This window comes from Ixodes scapularis, unplaced genomic scaffold (assembly GCF_016920785.2).
Source record: "Ixodes scapularis isolate PalLabHiFi unplaced genomic scaffold, ASM1692078v2 ptg002182l_1__unscaffolded, whole genome shotgun sequence".
Taxonomy (NCBI): Eukaryota; Metazoa; Arthropoda; class Arachnida; order Ixodida; family Ixodidae; genus Ixodes; species Ixodes scapularis.
Window position 1 is genome coordinate 242,979 of NW_024610233.1, and position 13,595 is coordinate 256,573.

A 13,595-nucleotide genomic window follows, 5' to 3' on the forward strand; every position below is an offset into this window, starting at 1 on the left:
TGCTTCCGGATCATGCATACAGTCATGGGTTGTTTGGTCGTGAAATGTATCGCAAATTGACGCTTCTCTCGGTCCTCAATCGATTACACATCGTCGTGCTGGTCGCGCTCTAGAGGTATCTACAAACAGAACTGACAGGATGCAATTCAGTTTCTGAGGAGCAAAAATAAGTGTTTTCTTTTACTTATTAGCAAGTGTTTACCATGGTGACATCACCGCTGTTATTTCAAGATCGAAGTTATTTTGCACCATCTAGCCAGCAGGGAGTTTTAGAATAATGTACACAATTTTAGCGCACGCTCTAAGTTTTGCACTTGCGTTAGCGCACGCTATGCAAGGGTTTTAGAATAGCGCCTCTCCGCCGCGACACAAAACCCCAAGCACCTCGCACTTGCCACGCCCCCAACATTGACGCCGACAACATTGCATTTTAATGGTTTATGGGCAATGGCGAGCTTCTTGCCCCCAGTTTATCGCACATGTGCAGCGCCGACGGCATCCACTAAGAGTTGCTCTGGTTAGTTTGTTAACATGAGTTGGTCTATACATGGCTTGCACATGACGTCATCCAAAGAGCCCTCCGATGGCCGCCAGGGAGGGGGCTAAAGGAGCTCCCCTCTTACCAGGACCCTCTTTTGCGTCCCAGATTTGCCCAGCCGTCACTCAAACCCCCCCCCCCCCCCCCCCAAAAAAAAAAAAAGCTGCTTCTTTCTACCTTTTTCTTTCACACACACACACGTACACATGGTGGTCAGAAGTATGCGATGCGACGACCGAGTGATGGGATTGCTATTTAGCTTATGCCGTTTTGCGCCATTGCTCGCACTCTGCTGCATCCTATCGCATTTTTGGTGGAATATGAATGAGGGTGCGATTTCACATCAAATTGTGGAGGAAAAAAGTAATTTTCTATTTTGAAGGGAAAAAATTATGTTGAAGGGAATTTTCTACCTAGGACAAAGGTGAAAGCCGTGAGTTTAGATAATGTTTCGTTCTCGAGTTGGGAAGCACAGAACCGGCCCCAATGGAAGTGGGCATTTTTGCCCAGACTGTTGAAGATTGCATGTTTGACTCACTCCCCTCCCGTGGTTTTCGCCTCTATGTTATTGTTGTGTTTCGTCCAACTCGATCAATCGGGCCCAATGGAAAAATGTTAGCACTTTTGCAAGACACTTGCTGGCAATGTGCAGTTTGTTTCATTTTCGTAAAACACTTCTTTTTTTATTTTATCTTTTTATTTAAGCTGGATGCATGTTTGTTGGGATGCCCTGTATGAGATCTTGCCTGATGCAATCTTTTCAACCTTGGGTCGAGGTGTTGCCTTAATGATAGGAACCATGAGATGATTTCTTTTAATTACTCTGGACTTGAAAGAAAAACTTCAGAAACCTCACAGTACAAACTTGTGATGTGCAAGCTTCTTCAGAGCTAAGTCACAATCCATGAGAGGTTGTCTTTTTGTAACAGGTAATCCACATAATCAGGCGTGCTGGGCTATTTGGACTGCTGCAGACAGTAACCACCTCAGAATTTTTCTGTTGCTTGCATGTTCGGACAGTGAGACGGTGTCTCCGCCTAAGAAGAAAAATATTGCCAATGCAGCACAACTGCTAGCCCAGGGTCTTTAACATGCATCATGTAGTAGCGATACACGACCACACGCCGGTACAATCGACGCTCGTCCATATTCAAATGGGCAGGGATGTGGATTGGACCCGAAATTCCTGGGTTCTGCAGCTCGAGCTTCTGCTTCACGTGCCCCGAGCTGCGTCATGTTAAAACACTTTGCCACCGGTCCACCTGGCTACCTGGGAAGTAGCTGCGAACATGGCGTGTAGATTGCCCGCGTGACCTTTCTCCTTCTTTCCCCCAGAGCTGACTTTCTGGTGGGCCTGAAGTCGATGCTGGCCACTGGGACCTGCTGACCGGGAACGCCGCTGCTTCAGGTGGGCACGAACCTCGGCCAGATCCCCGGTGCCATGCACTTTTGGGGGATCGGTCTGGAGTTCACGGTGCATGGTCGCGTTTCATGTCATCGAAGGTCAGTGCACTGCACGATTGTTGACACAGCTTTGATTGTGGTGCCTGGATGCGCATTCGACTGGTGTGTTTAGCGCCCTATCCCGCCCACGCATCAAAGGTGGCCCCCAGTGTCCTGAAGTGGCCACAAATGACTTTACGAAAGCCGGCGTGGCATACTGTCAGACGTCTCGATCCTATGACTGCCCTGGTGTCATCGGGCGGAAATTGAGGGGCCAGATTTGAAGACGTGGTAAACACGCCAGACGGAGACGCATTGCAGGCGCTATGGTCGCGCACGATGCTGTGGTTATCTCGTGGCTGACGGAAACCTGGCACCAACCCCTCTGTCAGTCACGTAGGCGGCCCGTTTCCGATATCCTGTTGGACGCAGTGCTTGTTGTGTTGCGAGGTCGACCCAAAATGCCTTTCTGGGCTATCTATCGGTGCGAGAATGTCTCCCGATATGGGTCCGACAGAGCTGGCAGGTTTCCGCCACTCCCTCGAAGGTTGTTTATGTTTTCGCATACCATATCTTTTCGCATGCCATATCTTTTTGGAGGTAGCCAAAAACGCAGTCCGGAGGAAAGTGGTGCTGTTATCTTCGGAGTCCTCTTTAACGGTGGTGCTTAGACTGTTACAAGGGAATGGCAAATACAGTTGTAATTTCGTGTGGGTCTTCGGCATTGAAACACACATAGAGTGCCTTGAAGAAGGAAAGTACCTTATAATACTAGCAGTAATAGTAGTATGGTTTATTTTCATGTGGCAAAAAAAGGAAGCTTCTAAAATGGTTGAATCACGATTGTGTCGGCATCCTGTGCGTTTTATTGGGTTGGTTGTTTTGTTTCTATCTTTTTCATCTCTTGTTTACTTGCTGTTTCGTGCAGAAGTAAAGTTGTCTGTTGCCAATCAGCACTATGTTGTGTGTGCTCCTCCTTCCTCTAGTCCTCCATTTTTCTCGCACTGTTTTCTTAAAGGGGCCCTGCAAGGACTTTTTTACTGGTTTTTAAATTGCACCGAACCTGAGCGCAGTTAACGTAGTAACTTAGTGAAACTTTTATTTTCTCAAAATTCGCTGTATTTTAAAAGTTATAAGCAAATTAAGGGGGGACACTACCCAAAAAAGTTAATATTTGAACCACTTGTCTGATCTAAATGACATTTACAGAGCTTGTTTCTGTTGATGTTGAGAACATTTGTGCCGAATTTCGTTAACCTGGGTGAAGCACAAAACAAATGGCAAATGTTCAAAGATGAAAGTGGGCGTGTCTGTGTAGGAAAACTATCGTTTTGAAATAATTGGAAATGCGAATAACATTTTTCAAAAACAAATTTTTTTGCAGAAATAGATTTTTTTTGGGTAGTGTTTCCCCTTAAAATTACAGAAACAAGCAGAAAATAACCTCCCTCATGACGTCCTTGGTTGCTTGAGCGGCCGTGAACTAGAGGAGGGGTAGTGGGCTCATCGCGAGCGCTCACGGCTGCCGCACACCGTGTCGACGGCGCGGGAGGGCGCCACTAAAGCATGTTCTGGATAGGCTGTATGCAGCGGGCAGCCAGAGCGGCTCTAATTGCATTTGTTGCGCGATTAAACACCAATTCGGCATGACACTTTATTGGCCACAAACGACAGCAAACACGGGGTAAAGATCAGTTCAGAATGCGAGCCACTTCGCGCTGCCATACCGCGAAACGGCCGAACCGCGAGACAAAGCTTCTCGCCAAAGGCCTTTGGAACGCTCGGAGCCAGTTGGATCCTCCTGTCCATACGACCGCAGTGCCGCCGCGTACATAAGGGACCTTTTCGTGTCGGCGCCTGATCCCACTAATCCTTTCTAGTATGCGCTGCCTTTTCCACCGCTTGGTGGTTGGTATGTCAACGAGTAATTTCTTGTTTCCGTACTTTATAAACTGCATTCATTTCTTTTCTGATCTAAAATACTGAACAAAAACTACATTTATACATATCTGAAACGATTCGCACCACGTATATTTTGTATTTCGACTAAAAAAAAGCTTTTAGCGGCTCTGACCAGTAGTAAGCCCAGGACCAAAGTCGTCACATTTTGCGCGCTTTTGGTACCGCGGGTCGCCCTCGTCGGTGGGGGAGGTTTCCGCGTTGTCCGGTTAAAATACGACGCACTGATATTTAGTTACTCTCTCCGTGCCCGCTGGCTTGCCCGAACCCCAAGAGACGTGGAAACCTCAAAAAAGGTAGACGCTTAAATATGATTGCTGGGCCCCTTTAAGCTGTTACAATAAGTAGCCCAACTCCACTTCTTGTAGAAATTGAAGTCGTGTGTCAAACTCTCCGACCTCAATATTCGAACAATGCACAGAATTGCATTGTTCTGGACTCGGCCACACAAGGTCGAGCGATAATGTGACTCAAGGGATTGGGGGGAGGTGGGGGGGGGGGGGGGGGGGGGGGGGCGGGGCGGGGCGGCAGCGGTGGGAGCAAGCGGGGTAAGCCAGTATGGAGAGTGCCTCTGAGTGTTCTTTTGAAAGCCGAAGGTTTTGGAGACGGGGGAGGTAACACGTCTCAGAAGGGGGTTTTGAACCCCCCTTCTGAAATCGTGCTCGCACAGAAAATTCTACCTCAACATTAAATTTTCCCAACTGCTCATGGGAACTTGGCAAGTCACCGGATATATCGGCATTTCCGCAATGGAAGTAATCGAATGCCGCAGCAGCGACGAACAGGCACATTAAATGGAGCACAATTCAAACTGGAAGGAACACAAACATTAACTTAGCCTAACTATAAGGGTCACCGAGGACATTTTCGTTACGTAGGTTCACTGTGGCCATGCTCTTGCACATTTGTTTAGTGGACAGTATGAGCACTTTTTTTCGTATGATCAATGAGACAACTTTTAACAGTGCAAAAGGTCTCCCCCATCACTTGACAGCAGACTAAGTGAAACGACAAGTGCACTTTGAGTGCAGCCAGATCGACCCCGATGGATTGTGGCATCGTCTGCTATCGGATTCAGAGCGAAACGGAGTGTTGAAGAGGGGTGGCTTCTTTGCAGGTGTGGGCGGCATGTCTCACCACAGCGACGAGGCCCTGCTAGTGGCTGGCAGCGAAAGCTTCTGGGAGCCCGGCAACTACAAGCGCACGAGCAAGCGCACGGAGGATGGCCACCGGCTCTGCTCTGACCTGGTGCAGCTGGTGCAGGAGCGGTCGGAGGTGGAGAAGGCCTACGCCAAGGGACTCAGGGCCTGGGCACGCAAGTGGGCGGACCTCATCGACAAGGGGCCCGAGTACGGCACCACGGAGGCTGCCTGGAAGGGGGCCCTGCTCGAGGCCGAGCGCACCTGCGAGATGCACCTCCGCGTCAGGGACCGCCTGCTCAACGACGTCGTGCCGCAGGTTTGCCCCTCCGCACTCTCCTTCTGCGTCGTGGTCGGCGACTCCTGGACAACGGTGCCTTAGTGCCGGATTCCCCGCATTGCCCGCGGGAGGTTGGCATGGGGAGTGGATTTCAGCACTCGAATTGGCGCTCGAATCGGCGTGGTGCCAACGTGGTGCTCTTGTCCGGTCTCGTGCCGACCTCTGGTAGTTGGGGAAAGGACTACGGCCTTGTCATTTAGGAAGTGTTTTTTGGTTTTGTTCATAATTTATGACATAGTGCAGACCATGATAATCCAAGCAGCAGTGAGTGAATAGAACCAAATATATTGTCCGCATTACCAGAAAATGCACACCACAAAATCTTCGACAAAAATGCAACAAAAACAAGATTGTACAGAAACGCAACAAGCCACCGGGAGCAAAACGTAAAGTAGCAATAAGAAACCTATGCAATCGTGAATTGGAAAGAGGAAAGTTCCTCAGGAGGAAGGGAATTCCAATGATTAATCATCCTTGAAAAAAAGAAATTTGAAAAGGTTAGTGCGAGCAAAGCGAGGAGTCGGGTCACGTGGCTGGTGAGGTCTGGTCTGTCTAGCGGTGATCTGTTTTAGATTTGCGTTGCAATAATAGAAAGCTTATCATTTGTGAGAACAAACAGAAACCTAAGCCTTGCTATTTTCCTTCGCTCCTGCACCAATTCAATATTGTTCATTTGCATCAGGGAGGAAGGAGAGTCCAACCGCTTAATTCACTAATTAAATCTAACTGCCCATGTTTGAACTCTTTCTAGCTTATCTGTCTTTTTTTAGTAAAAGGTGTAGGGGTCGCCAATCAAATGTTGCCAGGTTTAGCTTCAGATTCCCGAGATGGCGCTAGGTGTGCATCGCCTATGTATATAAGGGAAAGTTGGGGAATAAGGGTTGGTTGGTTCCGAGAGTCACCGGTGCCATCGCCTATCTATCGCTTGATACCGCCCAGCCCACGCGGCGTTGAACAAAAGGATTCCACACTATGCTTCCATATTCAAGTTTAGATCTCATGAGCGTATTTTAGTCTATTCATTTGACATTGTTTAGTGAGTTCTTTAGTTTGTGACTAATATGACCAAGCTTTCTAAAAGCAGCAGATGTAATGTTATCTATATGTTTAAGTTCACTCTTGTCAATTATCAGCCCAAGATACTTGTAGTGATCTACCTCAGCGACGTTATAACCCTTAATATCGTACTGAGAAGAAAGAGGCTTCTTTTAATTTGTGATTCTAAGAGTCAGTTTTTTCAAGATTCAAGGACATCTTGCAATAATCACACCAATCCTGTATACAGTCGAATCTCGTTAATTCAAACTCTCTTAATTCAAACTTGTGAATAATTCAAACTAACATGCTGGTCCCATCCTATGTGTCTCTATGGGAGGAAGCTCCCGGTAATTCAACCTTTGCTTTATTCACACAAATTTTCCTTCCCTCTCGAGTATGAATTAACGAGATTAGACTGTATAATGCAAACTCATATTTAGTGTGCTTTGATCATTGGTGCGTGTTATATCTTTAAATAATACGCAATCGTCCGCAAGTAGTCTCGTGCTTACGTCCGGGACAACAGTAAAAATAATATCATTGACGTAGATTAAAAACGATAGCGTCCCCAGGACATTTCTTTGAGGTACTCCAGAAGTAAAATCTAGTGGGGTGATTGGTGAGTCTGAAAGGAAGTTCAGCCATGAAGGTGGAAGTTTGTGTTCTAGTGGTGAGTTTGAGGGTGAGGGAACAGCTCTCTTTGTTTTGAGGTGGTTGTGAGTTTACTTATTATTTGTTAATACTTTTCATTTTGTTCAGGGTGGTTACAGGAAAAAAAAAAGAGAAAAAACAACACATTTCACATTTCTATACAATAAAGAGTTCAACCCAAAATTTCAACCTCTGGTACACAGGTGAAGGGCTGGCAGAAGGAGAACTTCCACCGGTCGATGATGCAACTGCGGGAGCGGCGGGAACTGGACGAAGCTTTCAAGAAGGCCCAGAAGCCCTGGGCCAAGCTACTGGCCAAGGTGGACCGGTCACGGACAGATTACCATGCGGCATGCAAGGGGGAACGCTCTGCCACTAACCAGGAACGCAACGCAGGGGCCGACACGTCTCTGTCCCCGGACCAGGTCTCTGTCTCCCTCAGTCTGCGGTGAATGCTCTCGTTTGCGCCCGGTTGTGACTATATGTTTGATGCATACACCAAACAGCCAATCGTTATCAGGAGTTCCTTCATCAATCAAGTTTGTCAAGTCCCCAGTTGTGGTAGGGTGTTTGGTGCACAGGCACCGTAGGCTCAATCGGAGACCCCTCATTGTTTTGGGTTTAGCAAGTGCCTGCTCGTGATCGCGTGCTCAGTGCACTGAACACCGAATTGCTACAAAGGAGCCCCCTTATTGTTTCAACAAGTGCCTGGTTGTGATCGGGTGTTTGGTGCACAGGTGAGTGCACCAAACACCCGAACGCTATCGGGAGCACCCTAGTTGTTCAAGTTCGTCAAGCGCCCAGTTGCGATTGGACATCTGGTGTGCCTGTGGGTACACCAAACGGCCAATCCCAGACCCCTCGTTGTTTTAAGTTTGACGAGTTCCCGGTTGTGATTAGGTGTTTTGTGCGCGGGTGGGTGCTGCCATGCAGGTGAAGAAGCTGCAGGACCGCGTGCAGCGCTGCAAGGAGGAGGTGCAGCGCACGCGCGAGCGCTACGAGGCCTCGCTGCAGGAGATCAACGAGTACAATGCCAAGTACATGGAGGACATGACTGTGGTCTTCGACAAGTGCCAGGAGTTTGAGCAGCGCCGCCTGCACTTCTTCAAGGAGATGCTCTTTGGCATCCACGCCTGCCTCAACATCTCCACAGACCCAGAGTATGTCTGCTTCCCATTATCTCTCGCTGCGTCTGTGGTAACAACTTGGTCGTAAGGAGATGCCCCGTATTTGTGCCCTGTATACTTTCCTCATAAAGGCCGTATTCGTCCAAAGGCCACCACCCTTGCTGTCTGTTACCGAAAAACCTAAAGCCAAAAAATTTGGAATGTCCACATTTTATTTTTGGAACTGGCAATATAGATGCTATTGTTGCATTCTGGCACGTTTTGTACAACCATCTCTCCACCAACCATCTTTCCTGCACACATGCAGACGGGGCATTGGGCAGCGACCATGCACTAACAGTATAACTTGGGGCTTAAAATTTTATTCAGGAGATACCTGGTGGCTAAACTACAATTATAGTGCATGCAAGCTGGTGGACGTTTACCATGATACCAAAAACCTGAAACTGGAGCAAGGACTGAAATGCCTAAAAGGGGAAGTAGGGACAGAGTGTCTCAAACTTGGTACCCGTCTTATATGTCCTTCGTGTCACAGACCTAATGGGCTGGGGGACGATGCTTTTTTATTTCCAGTCCAGAATGGGCGTCGGATTTTTCTAGGAATTTTTCTCGACTGTGGGTTGTATAGGGTAGCTCAGATAAATGCTTGAAGCTGACTGATTGCTCTAACTAAGTGAGGTTTACAGCGGGTGATGCTGTGTATGACTGTGTGCAGGCTGCCGCAGATCTACGAGGAGTATCGGCACACCATCCAGAATGCGGATGCTTCCAAGGACCTCAAGTGGTGGTCCAACAACCACGGGGTCGGGATGGCCATGAATTGGCCACAGTTTGAGGTGAGCTCGCGGCACACCACTCTGCGGGCCAACTGACGAGTGGGAAGCGAGTGTGGTCAGGTTGGAGGCTCTAGAGTCCATGCAACACAACCGGTGGTTGAATGATTGGCGGCAGTCAACTGCAGCCTGTACATGTATACTGGTGCCTGGTTCAAGTAAGGCTTCATTTTTAAGTGAAGTTGGAAGGCTGTTTTCCACTATATTCAAATCTATGTTCTCTTCAATGAAAGGTATCCCGTAAAATGTGTTTCGTAAGGCAAATTTGTTCCTGCGGTGAATCCGATTGCATCTCGGAGCATTTCTATACTCTCTTGGCCTGCATGGAACCTTCAGAATCGACCTGGCAAGCTCCTGTAGAGGTTATGCCACTAGCTAGACTCAAACTCATTTTAGGGTTTTGTCAAGTGCATATGCACCCAAGTGAGCTACGCTGAATTGCACGAATATCTCCAGAAGCGGATGTGTTCTCTTTTTTGCAAACGTTTGGTTCGGCGTCAGATGAAGTGAGGCATAAATGGTGTCTGCACAGCATTTCTGGGCAAACAAAAAGGGTTCCATTAGAATCTTGTACTGTCAGGTTCTGAAACTGTTCCCAGTTTAAAATGTCTGAAACCACGGGATGAACAGTGGAGAGAGAGCATGCCTAATGCTGAAACCCCAAAAATGCAGTGGCCATAAAATATTTTCTCAACCTTGGGGATCTGATTGCACATATAATGTGAACCAGTGTTCATCCAACACGTTGATTGTTAGTAGGTTCACCGTGATGAGGGTGCTTTTTATATTGTGCCACTCTTCTGGCATTTCTTTGAAGGAATAAAAGTAGTATCTATAAACAAAAAAAAAATGGAGAATGGCAAATTCAGGGCGCAAATATTGCATGTGTTGCATAACTGGCACGGCAATGCTGTGTCCCTAGACGGAAAACCTCCTCTCCTCTCGTTAATATTTTGGCTGGCTTGGATTCCTGCTTGGCTATGCTGCTCAATGCGCAATTTGATTCGCTTCGGACGCCAAAGGAATGCTTACTGGGCTCAGTGTCATTTAGTATGTGGCACCGGATTGCAGGTAATGCATGATGTGTGCATCCCATGTCTGTCCGCTTAATGCGTGTTTATTGTGGTTGACGCATTTTTCTCCGGAGATTTGTGCACTTCACCCTACCCCCAGCCTCTGGTATTTGACCTAAAGGTTTTGCAAGGAAAAGAGTTGGATTCCTAGCTAGATGTATTTTTGCTTTACAGTTCGAACCTTCCAGGTCACATCTTTGTAGAAGTTCGCTAACGCGCGAATGCGGTAGTATCTCGATGTCGGGGGGGGCTCGGGGTCACGGGGGTTATTTTAATCGGCCAAAATTTGTGTAGGCAGGAGACAAAATGACATCGGTACACTAAGTTAAAGGGAATGTGCTCTTGCAGTTAATTTGTTCTATTGCTATTAGAGAAGTCACTTGTGGCAGACTTTGTACCGTGGGCTACGTCCTCGTGATTGACATTTTTGTTTGTATCCGTCCATCGCTGCTTGAGAGGAATTCACACTGTCACAAAACGTAACGCATATACGTCGTTTAACCTTTTTATTTTTTCGTGCCAAGTAAGGGAAAGATTTGTTGCCTTCCTTTTTCTCGGTGCAAAAAAAGAAAACAGCAAGAGACTCAGTTGCATGTTTCATAAAGAAGTGGGACGACGGCAAATTTTCAGACTTCGTGAAATAGGTAGATCATACTAGAACTATAGGGCAGCTGCCACGAATTCTTCAATTAAGATTCCCCTCTTTCTTGAAAATACATTTCCGGCAACGCTGAAAAGTCGTTCTACTGACGCGCTCGAAAGAACGGCAGTGTTGTGCTTCCGGAAGAGCTGGTGAATCTGGGGTTCCCCTCTCTCTTTCATTTTCTCTGCTTCAAAAGTTCAACGTTGATGATGGGCTCTGTGCCTTCTCATGTTGGCAACCTTCGGGTTTACATTTAGTCTGTACATTACTTTAGGAGGTTCAACCAACGAACCTTCTTGCGTTCTCTGGGTGAACGACATTTGCAGCTGTAGAGTTCGACTGGCGTGTTCAGCGATAAACGTTGCTATACTGTCATTCTGTTTAGTTGTTTCTCGGGTTGCCCATCTGCCTTTGTCGTAATAGACTCGTACCCTTGTTAGAATTAAATGGAGTCTGTTTGAACGGTGTTGTACGCGTCACTCCTCAAAAGTAACGAAATACCATTACTTGTTACTTGGCCTCAAAAGTAACTAAGTATGTTACTTGTTCCTTTTCCAGAAGAAGTAACTAAATAGGTTACTCGTTACCAAAAAAAGTAACTAGGTAGAAGTAACTACTTAACTGTCTGGATGGAAGCCACGTACTTATTAGACTGGTTGTACGTCTATCTTTTGGCACCTGATCACGCCCCCGCCTGTACCCACGCTCGGACAGCAGGGTTGGATGACAAAAAGGAGGCGGTTGATTAGTCCAGCGAGCCTATAGTTCCCACTGCGCTGTCGGCTTAGGCGTGAATGGAACATGGCTCATCGCCGGTAGTGCAGCCGAGCACGTTGACTGGAAGATTGGGCGTAACCGTCTGGGAGGCATTTGGGGGGGGGCGTAAGAACCCCCCCCCCCCCCCCCCCCCTGCCTGTGTGTGCTTGTCTGCCAACCCCGTGTCTCCCCTTGACTAGGAGTACTCCGAGGAATTCCGGGACATCGTCGGGAAGAGCAAGAAGGCGGCCATTCCGGAGAGCGGCATCACCCTCGTCAACCAGCACAAGATTGGCGAAGAGCTGCCCGTAAAGCACCCTCTCCTCCTCCCTCTCCCGTTCCCAAAGGGGGCTGGCACGGGCGCATAATGACCGACGTTTTCTTCTTCCTTCAATGCCATCATCACCATCACCTCCCAGATAACAGGGCCTTAGAGCTGTGCTGTTCCCGTGGTGTGTGGCCGAGGCTTGTGTCCGGTCGCCGATTTCTTTGCGTCCAATCGCCAATTGACTCTCATTTAATTGCCGATTAGCTCGGGCTCAATCGCCGATTGCCTTGTATTGGATTGCTGATTGGCTGGTGTTCGATCACTAATTGACTTAATCACTTACCAATTGGCTCATGTTTAATCTGATTGACTCATGTCCAATCACTAATTAAACGTAAGTCCCAGCCGCACGCGGCAATTGAACACTGGCCGCTGGCCGCCGGTAGGTGATGCAGGAAGTCGAACTTCACAGCTCTATTATTTAAGGGGTATTCACACGAGGGAGAAATCCCGGGGATTTCTCCCCGGCACGCGCGCATCACGAGACGAAAACTTGAGGCTTTTGCACACCGCAAAGCCTGACGTTTTCGTCGTGGGATGCGCGTGCCGTGGAGAAATCCCCGGGATTTCTCCCTCGTGTGAATACACCTTTAGGTGTTGAGCGAGCGCGCCCCTCCGACGGTAATTTGCCTTGACAGCAGCGACCGAAGCAAGTGACCGTGCGGCTTGCTTTTTGATTTGGCGACAACAATGGCAGTCCCTGCACAGTTTTAAGAATGCCACTCCTGTGGTGACAGTTCGTCAAAGTTTGAAAGCAAACTTGGAAAGAAGCAATATTCATCTTTGTAAAACTGTGAAAGCCACTAACCGAAAAACCAGGGAGATAGATGGTTTGACCTTCTCGGGGTTTACTCGCAACAAATGCCTGAGCGGCGCAAAGTACAAGTTTTTGTTTCATGGAAAAAGAGAAAGCTTGACGTAGTGGCAAAAAATGGGTTTTATTTACGGTCCTTCACCCGTGCAGTGCCTCCAAGGTCCAAATGTGCAGAAACCTTTGCCTTATGTTTTTTCTTGGAAATTGCAGCTTTCAGTGTCGGGCAACCGGTTTATGCGTTGCGTTTAAACGGACGAAACTAATCGCCCCACGGGACGACATGCCGCACGTTGAGGACGCCTGCCGTGTGGAACGTTTAAGCCAGCCCCCCCCTCTTGCGGTTCCCGTCTGCTCGGAAAGGTTTCTCCCACCTTTCCCTGTGTTCTTTCACCACAAGGACTGAAATGTCTGTCCTAAGAGCCGAGCTGTAAAGTGACTCGTTAAAAAGCATGCGACTTGTTTATTTAGTTACAATTCCATTAACTAGATGGTCCCTACGTTGGTGAAATTTCAGTAACTGACTTACTTTCGGTTTCGGAGGAACTTGTAAATTGTGACTTAGTTCGGTTGCAGTTACATCTCAAAATTATGCCGACGAATCCGTAAACACTCGGCGATTTTGTCTCGACGTCGGCGCTGTGTGTTGTCTTTACCTCAGTCTCTGCCGTGAACAATGTCCAGAGTCAATACGGAACTGTACCAGCATACTTTCCATAGTAAATGCTTAACCAACCAGCATTTTCTGTAAACTTCAACATTTACTGGATGCCGTAAAAGTAACAGAAATGCACATTAGTTTTGAATGCAGAATGCATCAAAAAAGTTTTGTGTTGCCGTATGGTGCTGTCAAGTAAATTTAGCAGGTCACCAGGTGTGGGTCATAATCATGTGGCTCGTGCTAATATGGGTTGCT

The 13,595-nt window shown here is 47.7% G+C and overlaps 1 protein-coding gene across 4 annotated transcripts in view; it reads left to right on the forward strand.

Annotated features, from left to right (window-relative positions):
* Positions 1-13,595, forward strand: part of LOC8051147 (protein kinase C and casein kinase substrate in neurons protein 1) — a 93,096-nt gene that overhangs the window by 62,171 nt on the left and 17,330 nt on the right. For 2 of the 4 annotated variants that reach the window (XM_040213288.3, XM_040213289.3), the window contains 6 exons: positions 1,874-1,946; positions 5,058-5,398; positions 7,312-7,533; positions 8,042-8,268; positions 8,951-9,071; positions 11,741-11,848. In XM_040213288.3, the coding sequence (XP_040069222.1) occupies positions 5,069-5,398; positions 7,312-7,533; positions 8,042-8,268; positions 8,951-9,071; positions 11,741-11,848 (1,008 nt within the window). In that variant the 5' untranslated portion in view covers positions 1,874-1,946; positions 5,058-5,068. The remainder of the gene's footprint in view (positions 1-1,873; positions 1,947-5,057; positions 5,399-7,311; positions 7,534-8,041; positions 8,269-8,950; positions 9,072-11,740; positions 11,849-13,595) is intronic. The other 2 variants (XM_040213290.3, XM_040501965.2) reach the window with 1 other exon arrangement.